Here is a 20,274-nt window from a genome sequence, read left to right as displayed (position 1 = left end):
GATTACAGGCACGTGCCACCACGCCCAGCTAATTTTTTGTATTTTTAGTAGAGACGGGGTTTCACCATGTTGACCAGGATGGTCTCGATCTCTCGACCTCGTGATCCACCCGCCTCGGCCTCCCAAAGTGCTGGGATTACAGGCTTTAGCCACTGCGCCCGGGCACTGTAATTTGTTAACAGGAAGATCTCAAAATTGCAGAGTGCAACCTGTGTACAAAAACAGGGGAAAGGGTGGGAAATTGCAAAACAACTATACAGGCTCTGTGCAAAAGGGAATCGAGCCTTTTGAGGTAGCTTTGAGTACAGCGAGTGCATCTAGGTACCCTGACGGCGCCTAGCTGGGTGCTTGTGGAGATCCTGTGTTTCCGAAGGTTAAAGTGCAATTGGGTAGGAGACAGTGGAGGTGTCAGAGCACAGGAATAGCCGTCAGTTGTTCTCCATTTGAATAGGAGTGTGCCTGGGTCTTTTTTCTTTGGGATCTCCTACGTGCAAGGAGGCTGTCATTTCCTGATGGTGCTCAGGGGAGTGTAAAGCTTTGTTACAGGCAATGTCTTATCAATGCCTACGGTCTTTCTCTGGCAGGATCCTGGCTGGGGAGGGAGAACTCTGTGCTGAGAGAACACTGGAAAAGACGACAGGAGAGGACAGAGCGGCCATTCCAAACCTAAAAGGGCTGGGTCAAGAGCCTTGGGGCAAACCGTGGGGGAAAGAAAGAGGTTAAGACTCAAGTGTATTAGTCTATTGAGAAGAAATCACTCATTCTGGGCTTGCAAGGCTTACTAGGAAAACAGGCACCTGAGGAAACAAGGCGTGTTGACCTAAAGGTGATTAGCTATACACTGAGGCTGTTTGTAGGGAAAATAGTGCGGGCGGGAGGGAAAGAGGGAGGGATGCGGGAAGGACAGAAGAAATGCAGGGGGGAGAGAAGGAGGAAGATGTCTTCAGGACACTGTAGGGCATATGTCCACGCTCCCCTCCCCGTCTGCCTTACTGCCATTTCAGTTTTCTTCCCTTCTTTCCACTACCTGGGCAAAGGGAATTGGAGTATGTGAAAGCGTGGGAAAAGCCTGGACCCAGGGGAGGTCGGGAGAAAGCAGGCCACTTAGGGGAGCCGGGTCTATCCCCAGGCAGGTGGGACGCCCCTGGGGGTCCTGAGGTCTCTTCCCTCCAGCTGACGGGAGCAGCCCTCCTGACAGGCCTGGGCCTGCTCACACCTAACGTTTACCTGGACGGAGGGGGGAGGTGGGAGGGGCAGGAAGCGTTTGGTGTGGACGGGAGAGGCGCCTGCGTGGGATCCCTGCCCGCCGAGACCCGCGCGGCGTTGAGAGCCGCTCAGCGTCGCCCTCCCCAGAAGCGCCCGGCCTGCAGCCCCAGAGACCGGCACACGGGCTCTGAGCCCGGCCCCCCTGTCACTCACACGCCTTTCAGCCAATGGTGCGGCCGCCTGTTCCCCTCACCCCACCCCTCGAGGGCGAGCTGGGAGGGAGGTCGGCAGGGAGGGTCTGGCTGGAGTTGAAGGATTGAACTTTCCGGCTGAGTCGCTGCGGCTGCCTGGTCCCCGGCAGTTGGGCTCCGACGCGGAGCTGGGAGACTCGCCCGCGCCCGGCACCCTCGCCCCCAACCCGCAGCCATGGTGCCCGGGGCGCCCGGCGTGGTCCTGACCCTCTGCCTCTGGCTGGTGGCCTCCGGGGGCTGCCTAGCGGCCGGCCCTGGCGCGGCTGCTGCGCGGCGGCTGGACGAGTCGCTGTCGGCCGGGAGCGTCCAGCGCGCCCGCTGCGCCTCCAGGTGCCTGAGCCTGCAGATCACTCGCATCTCCGCCTTCTTCCAGCACTTCCAGGTACGGAGAGGCCCTCGCTTGCCCCGGGTTCTTTCTGGGGTTGCGGCCGCGGCGGGGGCGCATTAGGGCGCGCTCCTCAGATCCTGGGCGCGCAAAGTTCTCGGCCAGCGCCGCAGGCTGATCTCGGCTTCCCCTAGGCGTGGATCTTACAGTCAGGGTGCTTGAACTCTCTTTCCAGCCTCTTCCCCGCCCCCGAAACGAAAAAGAATCCCGAGGCATCTCTCTCCAACTCCCTCCTTCCCAGCAAGAAACCAAAGGCGAGTTCCCTGGGGAGGGAGAGTCTTGGATGCCGAGGGGGTGTTCCCGAATGTGGCGGTTTCCCGGGAATTGACTGTGCGAGACTCCGGGCGGGTGACGACTCCCGCAAAGTTCCAGGCGCTCCGGGTCACTGGGAGGGAGTCCAGGAGGCGCGCCTGGCTGCGCCCAGGGACCTCGCCTCGAGCCCCAGCCCCGCAGGTGCCTGCGGGCCGACACTTGTCTCTTTTGAGCGAGGATTTTCACCCTCCGCGGGCCCAGAGCTCGCTGCCCACCCTTGGCGCCCCAGCCAGGGCACTTGCGCCAAGGCGTCTTCCAGGGTGCCTGTATGTGCGTGTTGGGGGTGTGGGTGGCTGTGCGCGCCTCAATTCGGAACCCCAAAGATTCAAGGTCTTGTTCTGGGTTAGCGTAGAGCGTCAGGGAAGAAGTGCTGGGGACGGAGGATTTGGCGGGGCCGTGTTTGGATACTCCGGGGACGAGTCCCTAGTGCACTGTCCCCCAAACCCCGTACGTAGGTTCTTTCAGCCTGACGATACGGTAGTGTGTGTGTACGCGCGCGTGTGTGGGAGGCTCCGGGAACCCGGCGCTTGGCTCCAGCTGGTCGCCGGGACTCGGCCCGGTGGCGCAGACCCCCGCTGGAGGCTCCGGGTGCGGGTAGGCGCAGCAGAGCAGGTTCCGGGCTCAGCGGGCGCGGGTGTAGCTGCTGCCTCTACCAGCCCAGACGAGCGCACGAGCTCTGAAATCCTTCACTTATTTTTCTCTCTCACCCTTCTCGCCTCTATCACTAGGTGCCCACCTGTTCCAAGTTCCCAACTTCGCCTCTCAGGGAAACTCTGGGGGGACCAAAAGGAAAGGAGGGGGCTGGGAGGAGGGGGGAATCCTTGGCTGGGCGGGAACTGGGAGCCTATCACTTGGCTCTTAAACTGGGCGCCCCTCCTGCCGCGGCTGGGTCAAGAGGGTTCCCCCGAGGGGCCCTGGGAATTAAGCTGCCAGAGGAGGCCATATTAATAAGGGTGGAGTGTGGAAGTGATTCCCTTTAGCCCTCGGGGATGATCTTGAACCAGCTGGTGACGCTGGCGCCTTCGCGAGTGTGCAGTTGTGTTTGTTCTAAGTCATAGAAGCAGCATCTTGTGGGTGTCAGACAAATGGAAACGCTCTGCGGTCCTCCTGAGTGTTCAGGGAATGGAAAACCCAGTGCTCACCTCCTGTGGTGAAATTACCCAGACCTCCTGGACAGAGCCAGGAGAGAGCTGGTCTCCAGGCACCTGGTTTCCAACCCTCCGAGTCCTACCCTGAAAGTCACTCTCCTGAGAAGATGCCACACTATTGTTTGAAACAACCGAAAACAAAACAAAACAGAGCAGCCTATTCCCAGGGAGAAAGAGTACCTTTTTTTTAAAATTATTGAATTGTCAGTGCTGTCATTTATTTGTTTTACAGTTTCAGTGGCTAAAGCAGCAGCTTAGATGAAGCCAGTTCCCGTGAAAGGCTTTTCTTGTGGTCTCCTTGGCATGATTTCTCTTTGGAAGAAAAACTGCTGACAGAATGCACATTGCCAGACAATCCTGATTACATTTTAATTAGCTGGGGGTGAAATAAGCTGCAAATTACTCAGTTAAGACTTAATAAGTGCTGTGTTTGTAATCAATTGCAAAGCCATTCTGGGAGCTTTAACCCTAACCTGGTAATGCCTATCTGATTTATCTAAATTGCAGGGATTAAGCTTTTTTAAGATCTGAAAAGACAGCAACACACTTTCCTTATAAAACCCCAAGCTCCCCTGTTCCCGGCTGCTTGCCTTTTGTTTTTGTTTTTGTTTTCTTTTTATAATTAGAAGGAAGATGGGCCGGGTGCAGTGGCTCATGCCTATAATTCCTGCACTTTGGGAGGCCAAGGCAGATGGATCATTTGAGGTCAGGAGTTCGAGACCAGCCTGGCCAACATGAAACCCCTATCTCTACAAAAAAATACAAAAATGAGCCTGGCGTGGTGGCACAGGCCTGTACTCCTAAGGAGGCTGAGGCAGGAGAATCCTTGAACCCGGGAGGCGTCAGTTGCAGTGAGCCAAGATCACACCACTGCACTCCAGCCTGCGTGACAGAGCAAGACTCTGTCTTAAAAATAAATAAATAAAATAAAAGAATGTGGAACAATCAGTCTGTAGGCAACTAATGACACTGCATGCGGTGTTTATTAGTCTATTTATAAAGGTTGGGCTACAGGAAGTCTTAGGAAGATCCCTTTCCTACATGGTCACCCCACCCTTCCAACTCCTGCAAGTGAGCCCACCCATAAAGCAATCTCTGGAGCAGATGCCTGTTTCTGTCTTCTCTTGCACTATTTCAGGCCATGTTTAAGGATGGGAGAAGCTTGCCTGGCCTCCAGCCTGGATGCCAGCCAGGTATGTGGACTTTTAAGTACGAAAGCTGTCAGGCCTTGCCTCAGGAGAGCCCAGCCTATGCACTCATGGTGTAGGCAGTGACCTGCTGGCGTTGGCCTGCAGAGGAAGCTGTAGTCTCATAGTCTGTGCTCCAGTTGTCCCCACTTTCCTCGACTGCTCATTCCTGCAGCAAAAAGACAGAAAAGCGGTTTGTAGATGTGCACACCTCGCACCTCCAGGTCTGCAGGCTGCTTCTGCCCCACCTGCACACAGTGATTGTCAACCATGCCGGAAAACACAAGGGACTCAGGACTGAGGCATAGGGTTGGGAATGCAGAGCAGCGGTACCTGAGGAATACAACATTTCTCTGACCTGGAATTGCTTAGAATGTCATACAGAAAGGAAGATGGTATGAAAATCCTATCATTTCACTACTGAATGTGGCCCTTCATTCATGAAAAGAAACAGTGCATGTTAGCACCTCTCCTGAAATGTCAGTATCTGGCTCCAGTATGCTTTGTCCAGCATTCAGCACAGAGCTCTTTCAGGATCACAAATATTATACATACGTGCTGTTAGCAGAGTGAAGAGGAGCTATGTGCCTGTGAGGTATGGAACAGGGAGGTGGGCTCTGGGGCTGGGCAGATCTGCCCTGCACCCAGACTCTGTTGCTTCATAGATGGGTAGCTTGGGTGCATCACACCACCTTCCTGAATGTCAACCCCTCGTGTGCCCAGTAGGGGAGGACTGGCCCTGCAAGGTGCAATCAAGATGCAAAGCGTGTTGGGGTAATGCGAATGATGGTAATCCAGCAGCTAGCACTACCCAGAAGATAAGTAAGGAGCAGCCATTCTTCCGGGTGTTTTACAAGGACTACCTCTTTTAATCCCCACAACACTCCTAGGAGACAGCTACTGAATTAGGGAAGAACTCAGACGTCTTGAAAAAGTTGGCTTATCACAGTTCATTGATGGTTTAGCTGGGTTCCCAGTGAGAATGGCTTCTATCTTTTGGCTTTGTTTCTATTTTTAGAATTTTTGTTGGTTAGCTGGATAATTTACTTCAGGACTGACTACTTAATTTTCAGGGCCTAGTGCAAAATAAAAATGTGGGGCCTCTTAGCAAGAAAAAAAGTGTTTGTTAAAGGAACTAAGATATAAAACGTTTTCCTTTCTTCTGCGACTTGCTTCTCTTAACTTGTCATGGTGTTTTAAATTTCCTATTCCATGTTGTTCTCAGTAAAGAAAATTTAAAAGTTTAATTATTAGCATGACATGAACTCTTCTTTTTTATGTTGTGAAATGCCAGCTTTACATGCAAATATCAGAGCAATTTAATTCCTGGAGGGAGCCCTAAAATGCCCAGAGGGGCCAACCAGTCAGAGTTGGAAATGGTGGAATGAGGAAGAAAAGGTTCCCCCAAGGCTTTGGTTTCACAGGCACGTGGAGCCTTGGGCTCAGACATATGTGCTCAGGCATGATGCTAGCCAGGTCCCCTCTTCTGCCTGCTGCTGCACCCAGGGATTGCACTCCAGCCTGGCACAGGTCCTCTGGAAGTTGAGCCAGGTGCCTCCCCTTCCTAGGCCAACTGCTCCTGCCCCCAGTAGATGGGCAGCCCCCAGGTGTATTGCAACTTCCTCAGTGGATGTGCCTCAGTGTCTCAGAATTGGGCTGATCACCCACCAAACATGCCATAGTGCTACTAGCATCGAATGGGGACAGACACTGCCATACCATGGTCACTGTAGGACATGCATATGGCCAACCCCTATCCTCTCTGCACTCATGCCCAGGCCCCTGCAGGGATCATAGTGGGCAGGGCTCATGGGATGGGAGCCTGGGATGCCAGGTGATGGGGGAATGGGTGGCAACAGCCTGTCCTGGAGAGGTGAGGGTGCGGTGAAAGTCAAGATCGGTTGTGAGCTGACATGTCCACTCTCCAGAGAGTACTGTAGTGTGCTATTGACTTTTAAATACGAAACTCAAACTCAAAGAATTTCAGTATGGCCATTGCAGAGCATACCCAAAGCCCAAGTCCTCTTGTGAGCATAGAGTGGACTGCACTGGTCATATGTCTGTGAAACTGACCTAGTTTGCTTTGTTTGTATGTCAAAGATGCAGCCATCTGGGAAAGGTTAAGCCTACTATAGTATGGCAGTTCCTCATAGGGTCACCTGTAATGTTAAAGAGTATGATGCTGACATATGTTCACTTGGGGAGAATCATCTCTCCTCTTATGTTCTCAACTTCTCTAGAAGATTAAAGAGAGGGAAAGGAGGAAGCTGGTGCCTGAGATAAGCCTTGACTCTTCATAGGTAACTTGCTGCACTTGAGAGTGACTGCATGCCTTATGCTTCATCCTGGACACTCCCTCTCCTCTGATCTCCCCTGGGTCTGCCCATGGTTGTACAGGTGTAGCTGAGTCTTGAGCTCTAAGCATAGTCAGTTCCTTAAGCATGGGCAGACTTGTGACCTGCCATTGGCAGCCTCAGCATTGGTAGGCCTGGAACCTGCTCTTTCTCTGCCTGTGTTTTCTCAACGGAGTCTTAATAGAGTAGCATTTGAGGAAAAGTAGTAGTCACTTGAGAGGGCAAATGAAGCAAGGAGAGGTGGTGTGTATGTGTGTCTGCGTCTTTGCCAGATGTCAGAATGTCCAGGGAGAAAGTGGATGGGATCCTGCTGGAACACAAATAGCAGGTTGCTGGCAGCCTTGGCCCTAGTGTTTCAGGATTTTACTGGTGTTAAGAAATAATTCCTTAATGGGACATTATTCACCCTCTAAAGTACCACACTGATAGGCTCCCTTCGGCAGCTGATTAGAGATCAGAGGCTCTTCCTAGTAGTAATTGGAGCTGTTTGTTTTGGCAAAAAGGAGAATGAAGCTGGTGATGAGATCATTCCACTTAGAGGACCAGCCTCTCCTCCAAGGAAAAGTAAACAAACAATTAGTGCATCAAACCCCTAGAAACTACAAATCAGCCCCAGGCTCACAGATTTCAGAGGAGTGGATTTTGTGGTGCTCATACCCAGCCTATGATGTGTCCATTTGCCCTGTGCTGTTTTCCGTTGTATTGCAGGATGACCAGGCATTTAGAGAGCCCCTGGGAGAGACACAACTCGATGCAGTTTGGTCTTGGTGTTTCCTGGTCTGAGTCACTGGCTCTCTGGCTGCATTTCTAACATGTTCTGAATTTCACCCAAATGAAACCTTATGCTAATCATTGCAATTTTTTGTGTTTTTAATACGGCATTTCTCTTTGCATATGATTTAAAGCTCTACCTTACTGTGACTGTAATAGAACATTTTAAAAACAATAGAAAATACACTTATTAACTTATTTCTTCATGCAGCATATTAAATATATATATATATCAGACATATATGTATCTCTATATACATATTTGTATATATATGATATTATTTATGCATGTGCATGTGTTTGGACACTCAAAAAGGTAATATTCTCGGTGTAAGTGTTCCTACCTTAAAAAGTGCAATCATACATTTGGAGGTTATCATATTTATTCAAAATAAATTCACCACATTTCATATTCTGACCTACCAGATACATTTCAATAAGTGAGTATAAAATATTAGGGTTAAAATAGAGAGACTTATGAAAGTGTTAGGGGGCACTGCTTGTATTAAGTCAGAAAGGGAGACATTCCAATGGATTACTTGGTACTGCTTTCCAGAAACCTGACTCTTATACCATTTTGTGGGGAAGGGAGGTTTGGGACAGCAATTAGTGAAGCATATCCATATTATCAAAAGGCATTTTTGTTTATGAAATAGGACCAGAAAAAAACTGAGAAAATGCCTCATTGCAATGCCTTGTGTAAAGTATAGAATAACATAATTTCTGTGCATCATTTAAGCTCACAGAGCCTCAGGGTTCTGAAGTCAGATACCTTTCAACCTTTCCATTGAACTTACCCTGGGCTCCATATTGTGAAAGCAGGTTGTCTATCAACATATGGCATTTATTAAGTATGACCTAGTTTTTCCTCTTTACATTAATCAAAGATATCCATAACTCTTTCAAGCTTTAGATTAGCATTAGGTTGCCCCCATGACCAGAGCTGATTGATAAAATGAATAGTCATGACATTTTACTTCTCTTTGCACCATCATCTTAGGAAAATGTGTCATTTTTCGGGTGTTTCTGAAAGATTTTAAAAGAGGTGATAGACATCAATTCCTTCTCCAGTCAATGTAGTTGCTGACCTCTTGCCTCTCACCCCACCATTCCCCAGCTCCTGTATCAGCTGCTAATAGCTTACAGCTGCTTCCTTGTAAGACAATAACCTTTGGCCGATGGGCGCCATCTTGCTTGCAAGATCATACATCCTCCTTTCTTGATGTGGGCAGACCATGGCAATTGGCTCTCTGCTCAGGAAATATAGGAGGTCAGCCCCCTTCCGGAATCAGCTCTGTAATACAATTCATGCTCAAAAGCATCACGTGGGATCAGGCTCATGCAGGACTCTGGCTGAGATCCTATCCCCACACAGGTCTTATCTCTGCTTTCTCCTGCTTCTTCCTTTCTTCTTGTACTGAGAGCTTCTCTCCCCAACCTTGTACATCCCATGTCCAAGAAACCACATTTCAACCTCTGCTTCTAGGAAACCTAGTCTAAGACACCTGCCTTCAGAAACACTTGGTCCAATTCAACCCTTTTCTTTTTTCAGATCAAACAACTTTATTCTTATAGAAATGACCCGTTCAAGCTAGTAGGTAAAAGAAGTAAAAATATAACCTAGCTTTTACACTCTTAGCTAAGACTTCTTTTACTATTCTTTAAAAAAATAGAGAGTATACAAAGTTAAAAAATTATTTTAAATAAAGAAACAGATTCAGAAGATTTTCTGTTACCTGAATTTAGTTTCTAGCTCCTGATGACTTCAGTAAAAAGATTTTCATTCTTGGACCTAGTAGGTAAGCACATCATGTTCCCTCATTGTTGATAATTCAATGAAATGTGAAAATATGCACTGTTCCGGCAAGCTTGAAATAGCTGTAGGGTAGGTGGGCAGTAGCTGGAGTAAGAGGACATCATTAAAAACAGTACTCCATGGCAGGTCTAGGAAGAAAGCAAGAAAGCCTCAATATATCAGGTATTAGCCAACATTGGATTTACTCAGCATGCAGCCAGAGGAGCGACACCCCCAAAAAGCTACATCCTCCAATACCTACAATCCTTCGTATATTTTAAAAATATGATTCATGCATAGTTTCAAAGAGGTGAGAGGAGACATTTTCCCTGATGGTAAAGAGGGTTGGATTAAAAATAGTTATCCTTACTAGTAAATATGCAAAGAATGCCCAGAAAGGAACAAATGTAGCATTTGTAGATTGTTTTCATGTAAATCACTGCTTGATTGTTTTCATGTAAATCACTGCTTGTATAAGTGCTGGATTTATTTTTTTCTTTAAAAAAATACTGATTTATTTGCATTTCCCTCATCACTAGTGATGTTGAGCATTTTTTTCATATGTTTGTTGGCCAGTTGTATATCGTCTTTTGAGATTGTTTATTCATGTCCTTAGCCCACTTTTCGATGGAATTGATTGTTTTTTCTTCTTGCTAATTTGTTTCAGTTCCTTGTAGATTCTGGATATTAGTTATTTGTCGGATGTATAGGTTGTGAAGATTTTCTCCCACTCTGTGGGTTATTATTTTACTCTGCTGACTGTTCTTTTGCTGTGCAAAAGCTCTTCAGTTTAATTAAGTCCCACCTATTTATCTTTGTTTTTGTGCATTTGGTTTTGGGTATTTGGTCATGAAATATTTGCCTAACCCAATGTCTCAAAGGTTAGAATTTTTATAGTTTTTAAGAATTTTTATAGAATTTTTATAGTTTCAGGTCTCAGATTTAAGTCCTTGATCCATCTTGGGCTTATTTTTATATAAGGTGAGAGATGAGGATCCAGTTTCATTCTCTTACATGCGACTTGCCAATTATCCCAGCACCATTTGTTGAATAAGGTGTACTTTCCCCACTTTATGTTTTTGTTTGCTTTGTCAAACCACAGTGCAATACTACCATACTCCCGCAAGAATGGCCATTATCAAAAAAATCAAAAAATAATAGATGTTGGCGTGGATGCGGTGAAAAAGGAACACTTCTACACTGCTGGTGGGAATGTAAACTAATACAACCACTATGGAAAATGGTGTGGAGATTCCTTAAAGAACTAAAAATAGAACTACAGTTTGATCCAGCAATCCCACTTACTGGGTATCTACCCAGAGAAAAGAAGTCATTATACGAAAAAGATACTTGCACACACGTTTATAGCAGCACAATTTACATTGCAAAAATGTGGAAGCAGCTCAAATGCCCATTAATCAATGAGTAGATAACGAAACTGTGGGGTATGTGTGTGTGTGTGTGTGGGTGTGGGGGGGAGGTGTGTGTGTGTGTGTGTGTACAATAGAATACCACTCAAGCCATAAAAAGGAATGAACTAATGGCATTCACAGCAAGCTGGATAGGATTGGAAAACCATATTGTAAGTGAAGTAACTCAGGAATGGAAAACCAAACATTGTATGTTCTCACTCATAAGTCGGAGCTAAGCTATGAGGATGCAAAGGCATAAGAGTGATACAGTGGACTTTGGGGACTCTGGGGAAAAGGGTGGGAAGGGGGTGAGGGATAAAAGACTTCAAACTGGGTTCAGTGTATACTGGTCGGGTGATGGGTGCACCAAAATCTCACAAATCACCACTAAAGAACTTATGTAACCAAATACCACCTGCTCCACAAAAACCTATAGAAATAAAAATTTTTTAAAGTACTGATTTAATACGTTCCATTTATTTCAGCTAATATCAGTGGATTGTTACAATTCCAAAGATCAGCTAAAACCTCTGTTGAGGAACTTAGGGTCTATTTGGGGCTAAAACTTGTTTGTAAACAGACACATTCAGTCCAATAGATGGAGTTTTTTGTATGAGATCTCAGAGGAGGGTGTTTATCTTTTTAGGGAAAGTCTCATGACTGCTAGCTGAGTTATTCCAGCTTGGAACAGCATGTGTATAAATAGAGAGTCTTGCAACAGTGTGGTCTGTCTTCTGGGGACCATAACCTAAATGGCCATGATATAGCATAAGCCTCCGAGCTAGCAGCCAGGCTTTGGGAATTTGTTAGAGAAGGAATAAATAGCCACAAAGCTCAAGTCCTTTGTTCTGCAAGACAGGTTAAGAGCATGCCTATTGTAACCTGATGCCACATTTAAGCCACAAGACTTAGGGGTGTGTGTCTTGCTGGTTCTTGCTAATCTGGTTGAATTTCAATTCTTTTCAGTTGATCTCTATGGAGATCCTTGTTTGCACCCCTAAGAAAGAGTGAAAAGGAGGCTGTAAGGGAAGAAAGGAGGAAAAGGAGGCTGTTCATCTCTTGGCTTATTGACACACCTGAATTAGTGGGATCCAACTGAAAGTTAGAAGCTCTCCGGAATTCCTGAGCCACAGGACAGAGGCATTTAGCATTGCATTTTACAGTGTTTTGTAGTTGACACAGTTGTTTCACATAAAATATCTATTTGACTGTCACAACTGTTCTGTGAGGTCAGGAATGTTATTTTCCTTTACAGATAAGAAAACTGAAGGCCTGAAAGTGAGATAACCAAGGCTCCATAGCAGAAACTCAAGCCCTCATTGTCGCATTCCTAGATATTTGTACTGAATGACTCCACTTCTTAGTATGTTAACAGTGAAAGAAGACAGAGTGGAAACAAGCACCTATATTATGATCCAGAAGCACTCAGTTGAGAGAAGACTAGGACAGCAATTCTCACTGACCCATTGGCTTCTGGAGGCAGTTTTGTACCACAGTTGAACAGGTGAGGACAATCGAAGGTTGCTGGTGTGGTAGAAAAAGGCTTGAAAAATATTAGTCCATCAACACCATCCCAAGTGGTGGTGCACGTACTCACCCAACTCCTTCTTCTAAACAATAAAAATCTGCAAAACACAACCGTCTTTCAGGTATCTTAGATTGTGAGGCCCCAGCATATGTGACGTGTGCTTTTTGCCTTCAAAACAATTACTTTCTTTAAAAATTATTTGTTTGTTGTTTAGACAAGGTCTCCCTCTGTCACTTAGGCTAGAGTGCCATGGCATGATCATATCTCACCGTAGCTTGGCACTCCTAGGCTCAAGAAATCTTCCCACTTCAGCTTCCTGAGTAACTGGGACTACAGGTGTGTTACACCCCTGTACCTGGCTAATTTTTTTTTAAGATCTTTTTTTTCCAAAGATGGAATCATGCTATGTTGATCAGGCTAGTTTCAAACTCCTGGACTCCAGTGATTCTGTTGCATCAGCCTCCCAAAGTACTGAGATTGCAGGTGTGATCCACCGTGCCTGGCCAAGATAATTACTTTCTACTGGAGAGAAGGAAAGATATTTAATAACATTGCTGCAAGATGTTGACACGAAGAAAGAAATTGTTATACCCATGAATCATATTTTAAATCCTTACATATAGTAATTTAACTCATGGTCATGGGTATTAATATTTTTCAGATGAAGGACATCTTTTTTCTTTTTGTCAATTGCGTTTGTTTAGGCCCATCCAATTTTCTATGCCTGTAATGAAATAGCAGAGTTTTATCGAGATTCTTGGGGAAGCGTTCCAAGCAGCTGGAGTCCTGGACATCACAGGGGATGTTTGCTGCCTGCAAATAACGAAAGTCGCAGTGTCCTCATTCTTGGCTGTGTTGCTGTTGTGTACGATGGTGGGACATGTATGGAGTCATTGTGGGTGGTAATTATAGCTTGCATGTATGTGACAGCCATTTCCATGAGCTCAGTGTGCCTGACTGACATGCTTGCTTCACTGCCTTTCTTTGGGATTTGAGTGTGTGTGTGTGTGTGTGTGTGTGTGTGTGTGTATGTGTGTGTGTGCACTTTATAATTCTTTCCGGCATCTCTGTAAAATATAAAAGTTAGGCAATGAGGAAATCTTTCAAAGAAAAAATTTAGAAAATTCTCAAGGCTGCACATGAAAACAAGGTGGTAAAGATGTGAACTTACTGGGGTTTTTAATCCCCAAAGCTTTAAAACCTCTCCTTACAGGAGTCTGAGAAACAATACCCTGTCAAAAAGCTTGAAAAGAATCCAGCAACTAATCAAGGCTCTTAATTCACATTCTGTTTACCCTTTTGTTTTAAATTATAACATTTTTATTTCATAAGTTTTTTTTTTGCTCTTCAAGTTACTAATATCATGCCAACTTCAGAAAATATTTTGTTAGTGAGCTCAAAAATACGTAATTTTGTGTTTCACATTATGCTCATTCTAGTAAAGATAAAGCAGATAAGTTGTCACCATTTAAAAAGTCACATAATGGGCTGGGCGTGGTAGCTCATACCTGTAATCCCAGCACTTTGGGAGGCTGAGGCAGGCAGATCACCTGAGGTCAGGAGTTCGACACCAGCCTGGCCAACATGGCAAACCCCCATCTCTACTAAAAATACAAAAATTAGCCAGGTGTGGTGGCATGCACCTGTAGTCCCAGCTACTAGGAAGGCTGAAGCAGAAGAATCCCTGGAACCTGGGAAGCAAAGGTTGCAGTGAGCCGAGATTGTGTCACTGCATTCCAGCTTGGGTGACGGAGAACCTGTTGAGTTCTTTGAAGAGTTCATTCAAGGAAAGTTGATTAACTCTTGTTTAAATCTCTAATATGGTGTTATTGCAAGAGACAGTCCTATCTAGACTTGGACACATATCCCAGCCCTTGTCTTTGAATGCCTACACTGTTGGAAGTAACAATACTCTTCTGAAGTGTGGACTCCTTGTTATACCATGTATACCACAAAGAAAGTTGACCAAAATCTGTAAACCTAAAATATGGGAGAGAGATTTTTAACAGAATACATAGCTTATATTGATGTGTGTCATCCCATCAACTGGACAGGTCCTGAGTGTTGTTGTAACAAACCCAAAATGCCAAGGAGGTTTGCATTTCAGGGTCATTAATTTGCTTTCCAACTGATAGGACTCCCTCCAAATGCAAATTACAGGACTTTTTACAATCACGGAGTAGTGATAATAGAATCATCCCCACAGTTGGAAGTGTGGAAATGTTTTCTGAGAACTCTGTGTCAACAATTGCTTATGTGGCCATGAGATTTCTACCTTTTGTTCTTCATGGCCAGATAGTTACTTTTGTCTCTGCCTACTGCTGTTTTATCTCTTGCTTGATGGTCATTTCTTCCCAAAGGACAGAGTTTTGCTCACCATAGAGGCATAATTGTGCCTAAAACAAGAAGCAGAGAACCACATAGCTGTAAGGAGATGCTATGGCAACCAGACATCGGAGGTTATCTATTCCTGCCCAACAATCCTGCCATATGAATTACAAACTACACCATCGAATTGGTGCCTGCCCTCTAGAGTTGAAACCAATCCTGTTGATGCCATGAATGCCAAGTTCATGCAGAAGTTACTAACCCCTTTCAGATAGAACGAGAAGAAAACAGCCCAGTTATTGTGAGCATGTTTTGCCAACCGTGGTTCTTTTAAATTTCATCTGTGGCAAGAAGGGACAGAGATGTCACCTACTATGGTGTCCACCATTAAAAACAGTCATTGTTTGAAGGTGGGTACTTTGTTCCCCATTTTCTTTTCCATGTTTTGGGCTATTAAAGGTATTTGGGGCCCGGCATGCTAGCTCATGCCTGTATTCCGAAGGCTTTGGGATGCTGAGGTGGGAGGATCCCTTGAGTCCAGGAGTTCACTCCAGTTGGGTGACAGTAGTGAGATTGTGTCCTCCAAACAGAAAACTCATTTGGAACTAGAACTTTGCCTTTAAAATCTAAAATATGTGTCTCACATATCCTTGATGGATCATGCCATCATGTCTTTTAATTGTTCATTTTTTAATTTTTATTTTTTATTTATTTATGCTTTGAGACAGGGTCTCACTCTGTCACCCAGGCTGGAGTACAGTGGCATAATCATGGCTCACTGCAGCCTCAAACTCCCTGGCACAGGGATTCCTGCACCTCAGCCTTTCAAGTAACTGGTACTACAGGCATGTACCACTGTACTTGGCTAAATTTTTAACACTCTGTAGAGACAAGTTCTCACTATATTGCCTAGGCTTGAGATCTTATATTTTGAAAATAGAGACAGGGTCTCACTATGTTGCCCAGGCTGGTCTTGAACTTCTGGGCTTAAGAGATCCTCCTATCTGCATTTCCCAAAGTGCTGGGATTGCAGGTGTGAGCCACTGTGCCAGGCCAGCTCCATTCTATCTTTGAGTAGAAATGCATTCTCTCTCTCTTCTCGCTTTCTCCTGCTCTCTCTTTTCTTTCCCTCTCTCATCCCTCTCCCTTTCTTTCAATTTTGACATTTGGCTGTACCGTTTTGAAAGTAGTACAGCCAAACCTAGTGGTCATCATTCCAGAAACGGCCTACATCTGGGAAGTATTTTTTTTTTCCCCATTGGGCCAGAATTTAAAAGAAAGTAGAGAACATCTTTTGCTTGTTTTTGTTGTTTCCACATTTTTGTATCCAGAGTTATGAGCTAATGTCCTCACAGCTGCAAAGAAATTTAAAAAAAAATCTGGATAGAATATATTCTCTGGTTAAGTATCAACAATCACCATAGGAAAACAAATATAGACTATTTGGTCATCTGTATTTTCATTTTTCTATTATCCAGGAGCCATAGTTTTTTTTTGTTTGTTTGTTTTTCGAGACGGAGTTTCGCTCTTGTTACCCAGGCTGGAGTGCAATGGCGCGATCTTGGCTCACCACAACCTCCGCCTCCTGGGTTCAGGCAGTTCTCCTGCCTCAGCCTCCCGAGTAGATGGGATTACAGGTACGCGCCACCATGCCCTGCTAATTTTTTGCATTTTTAGTAGAGACAGGGTTTCACCATGTTGACCAGGATGGTCTCGATCTCTGGACCTCGTGATCCACCCGCCTCGGCCTCCCAAAGTGCTGGGATTACAGGCTTGAGCCACCGCGCCCGGCCCGAGCCATAGATTTTTGCAATGTTTTAAACCTGCTCTTAATAGGTCAAGATTTGCATACTCTAGTTACATTTATTATTCCACAATTTTGAAAAAAAGATGGAGTTTTTTTTTTTAACATAACCTCATGAAATGAGGGCTAGAATTTAATTTCCATATATTTGTCTGTGTGTATATTATGCATGCGTGTCTAGTTCAGGGTTTGTCAACCATGGCACTGGATGTTTTGGAGTAGATTCTTTTTTGTTGGGTGGAGGGACTGTCTGGTGCATTTTAATGGTTCCACAGCATCTCTGGCCTCTCTCCAGTCAATACCAGTACCATACCTCCCACCTTCGGCCATGACAAAACTGATGTCTTCAAAAATTGCAATATGTGTCCTAGTTCTATCTCTTTGTTACAAATATCTCTCTGGATCTATGTGATGTGCCTCTGCTTCACCTTAATAGACTACAAGGTGCTGTATTTTAGTTTGATGAATTTTTCTGCACTCTTTAATGAATAACATAAATTAGCACAATGAAAAAGCATATATCACAAGATAACATTTGTATCAGGATATCCATATCTATTCCTTCTCTCTCTGTCTCTGGGTCTCTATCTCTGTGTCTGTCGCTATCTCTGTATATGTTTTGCTTCCACTCCATGGCAAACATCCTGGCAGTCATGACATGGCTTAGCTTCTTGTTTTCAGGAAACACTAGGGGTCTGTGCTGTGTCAGGCTTTTTGCTAAGTGCTGGTGTTGCCAAGATGACCAAGGCATGCACCTTCATTCCCAAAGGACTGTGACAGGGACCGGGGTACACAGACACAAAGGAGGCACCAGGTGGCACTAGCTCAGAGATGGGAGGCCATCAGGGGTGGTTACCAGGTGATCTAGAGCACATTGTGGATCCAGACGTCTGGTGCCCTGCCCTGGTTCTGTCCCTTCTTACGCTTAGATCTCTGCTGTAAGTAACTCTGGAACCAAAACTGATGCTGTGAACTCTCTCGCTCACACGAACATCCCCATTCAGTCAGAGGAGAAGGTTTGGGCCCTGAGATAACCACAAAAGGACAGGGTTATGCTGACGAATTTTCATCTTCTGAATAAATGAGGCCGTGTAGACCTTAACTTCTGTTCAGTTTCTCACTTTAGCAACCCTGATTGTGAAGATGTGTTGTGGCATGTGAGCTCATCGTATAAGCAGATGGATGGTTTTACCCATGAGCAGACTCATGCAAACTTAGTTATGCCACATCTTCTTCTTTAAAATCACATTACCATTATTTCTGATGGTGAGTTGGTCCTAAGGTCTCCTGTTTTGGGGACTTCTTTGCAAGTAAACTTCTTTTCCTTTCTGAAGACTGTTGTCTCTGCCCTCTCTCTCAGACCATCAACTGCCCTTGCCTCCATTTTCACGATTGTGCTGCTTCATTCAGTCGTCCTGGGATGCCATGCAATTTACTCAGAACAGAGCCTCATAGTCGGCTCTACAGAAGCGCTGACTGTCATCAAGATAAGTTCGGCCTAGAGGGAGTGCCTGGTGCTGACGATCCTGGGATTCAAAAAGGAATAGTGTGGTGCACACCTATAGCCCCAGCCACTTGAGAGGCTGAGGAGCTGTAGTCTAGCCTGGGCAACATAGTGAGACCCCATCTCTACAAAAGATGAAATAAAAGAAAATGAATAGGGCGTAATCCTAGATCCCCAGTGCTCCACGGTCTGATCTAAGAGACCTCCCCCACCTCTAAAAAAAGAGATTTAAAAACTTAAATTTTTAATGTAAGAGACTCCAGTTTGAAGATCTAGTTCAATTGGTAGAGCATGACATGCAGATCTCTCGTGTGTGCTTTCGTTACTTAAAGATTTCCTATTCTGGGCGGCAGTCATGGCTCATGCCTGTCATCCCAATGCTTTGGGAATCTGAGATAGGAGGATCACTTGAGATTGGGAGTTTGGGACCAGCCTGGGCATCAAAATGAGACCCCATCACTACAAAAAAAAAAAAAGCCAGGTGTGATAGGGCATACCTCTAGTCCTTGATACTTGGAAGTCTGAGGTGGAAGAATCACTTGAGCCCAGGATGTTGAGGCTACAGTGAGCTATGATTGAGCCACTGCACTCCAGCCTAGGTGACAAAGAGACCTCATCCCTTAAAAAAAGAGAAAGATTTTCCATTTGCATATGATGCATAGGATAAGATTGAGTAGAATTTTAAATTGAAATTTGAAATCCTGGATAAATATTGTGTAAGGAAAAAAAGTCATTTAATTCCAAGTCATCTATTTTATTGGGAAAACGTTACCTGAGTTTTCAGACATGCTTCTAATTCTTCAATCAACACATTTTTCTTGGAATGAGTTTTATTTTTTTTTGCAAAGTGAAGTTTTTTCTTGGGTTTATTGCTCTTTTCGCCTGCATCACATTTAATTAATCATGTTTTCTCAAGTGGTCCCTCATTAAAACACACTGTCTTTTGAAGTTTATATTAAAATAACCCAGAATCATAATGAATTGGTTAGAATATAAGTCAGGATGAGGTGCTCTATTTTAGTTTGATGAATTATTCTGCACTCTTTAACGAATAACATAAATTAGCATAATGAAAAAGCATATATCACAAGAAAACAGTGTGACAAAAATCTGACATTTAGTAAAGTCAATTAGAAGGGGGAAAACACGTATTTTTAGTCAGTTTTTTTCCCTTCTTGGGTGTTGCCTACTACAAATAAAGCTCAGCTAAGTCCTGCATCTCCCAGTTTACGTGTATACAGCAAGATAGAGGTTTTGCTCTATCATTAAAATAACTTCTAGGATTTACCAGGCATATTCCAAAATGTGTTGCTAAAATATTCAGTAGGGAAGCACATGGAAATAATAGTTTTTATCTCTGGGGCATGATACGATTTTTCAGTTAGTTTTTTTTAATGGTTGTAGTGATAATAGCAATAGTTCCCAGCTCATGTTATCCGGAAGTATATCCTCTCGAGCTACTCTTAATGCATCTGAGTAATTAGCTTGATAACTTAACATTAATCTTTAACCTCTGCTGGTCAACATGCCAGATTCCAGGCAGTAATGCGCCTTGTGGGAATAACTTATTATGCATAACATATTGCACCTGTCAAGCCTTGCAGCTGCCAAGCATCTATTTTGAAAAATTATAGGGTGATCTGAGAGTCTCTTTAAAGTCTGCTTTGTGCTTTTGCCACACTGTCATCCCCAGCAAGAAATTAGATGTTTCTACAGTTGTTCTGTATGAAAATGGCCAAAGACTGAGATAAGGCCAAGACGCAGAGGCCAGAGAGGTCTAGACCGCCCTGAATGTTGTACCTTGAGTCTCAGTCTTGCAGAAAAAAGAAACCAGCACATGCAAAGATCAATTTACAACTTTACAAAGAGGATTGTTCTTTTATAATCACTAGAATCATATAAGAGACCTGTAAGAGCTGAGTGATGGTCTCAGTCGTTTATTTGGGACACTTGGAAGAGAGAGAAGAAAGAGACGTTTGTGTTGTATTTCATAAAGTCACATAAAACAAGGGAAGATACGTTGTCCAAAGGTTAGAGTAAGCATCTCAGGCTTTCATGGTGGTCAACCACATTTGGAAGACTCGTAAAACAGCTCACTGCTCTCCAACCTAAGGAGTTTCGATTCTACAAGTGTGAGGTGAATCACCAGAATTTGCATGTTTCAAAAGCTTCCAGGCGAGGCTGATATCACTGGTTCCAGTACCACACTTTGAAAGCCACTGCGTCAGTTAGTCATGCTGTCAGGCTTCTCTCCGGTGCCTTTCTCTGCTTGGAAGAGGTGCCAAGTTC

The 20,274-nt window shown here is 44.8% G+C and overlaps 1 protein-coding gene across 1 annotated transcript in view; it reads left to right on the top strand.

The window, feature by feature from the left end:
* The first annotated feature begins 1,453 nt into the window (after nt 1-1,453).
* ANOS1 (anosmin 1) overlaps nt 1,454-20,274 on the top strand; it is a 195,427-nt gene continuing 176,606 nt past the window's right edge. Inside the window, exon 1 of the mRNA XM_010336194.3 lies at nt 1,454-1,839. Within this exon, the coding sequence (XP_010334496.2) occupies nt 1,633-1,839 (207 nt within the window). The 5' untranslated portion in view covers nt 1,454-1,632. The remainder of the gene's footprint in view (nt 1,840-20,274) is intronic.

The sequence above is a fragment of the Saimiri boliviensis genome, chromosome X (assembly GCF_048565385.1).
Source record: "Saimiri boliviensis isolate mSaiBol1 chromosome X, mSaiBol1.pri, whole genome shotgun sequence".
In the NCBI taxonomy this organism is placed as follows: domain Eukaryota; kingdom Metazoa; phylum Chordata; class Mammalia; order Primates; family Cebidae; genus Saimiri; species Saimiri boliviensis.
This window is presented reverse-complemented; position numbering and strand designations above follow the sequence as displayed.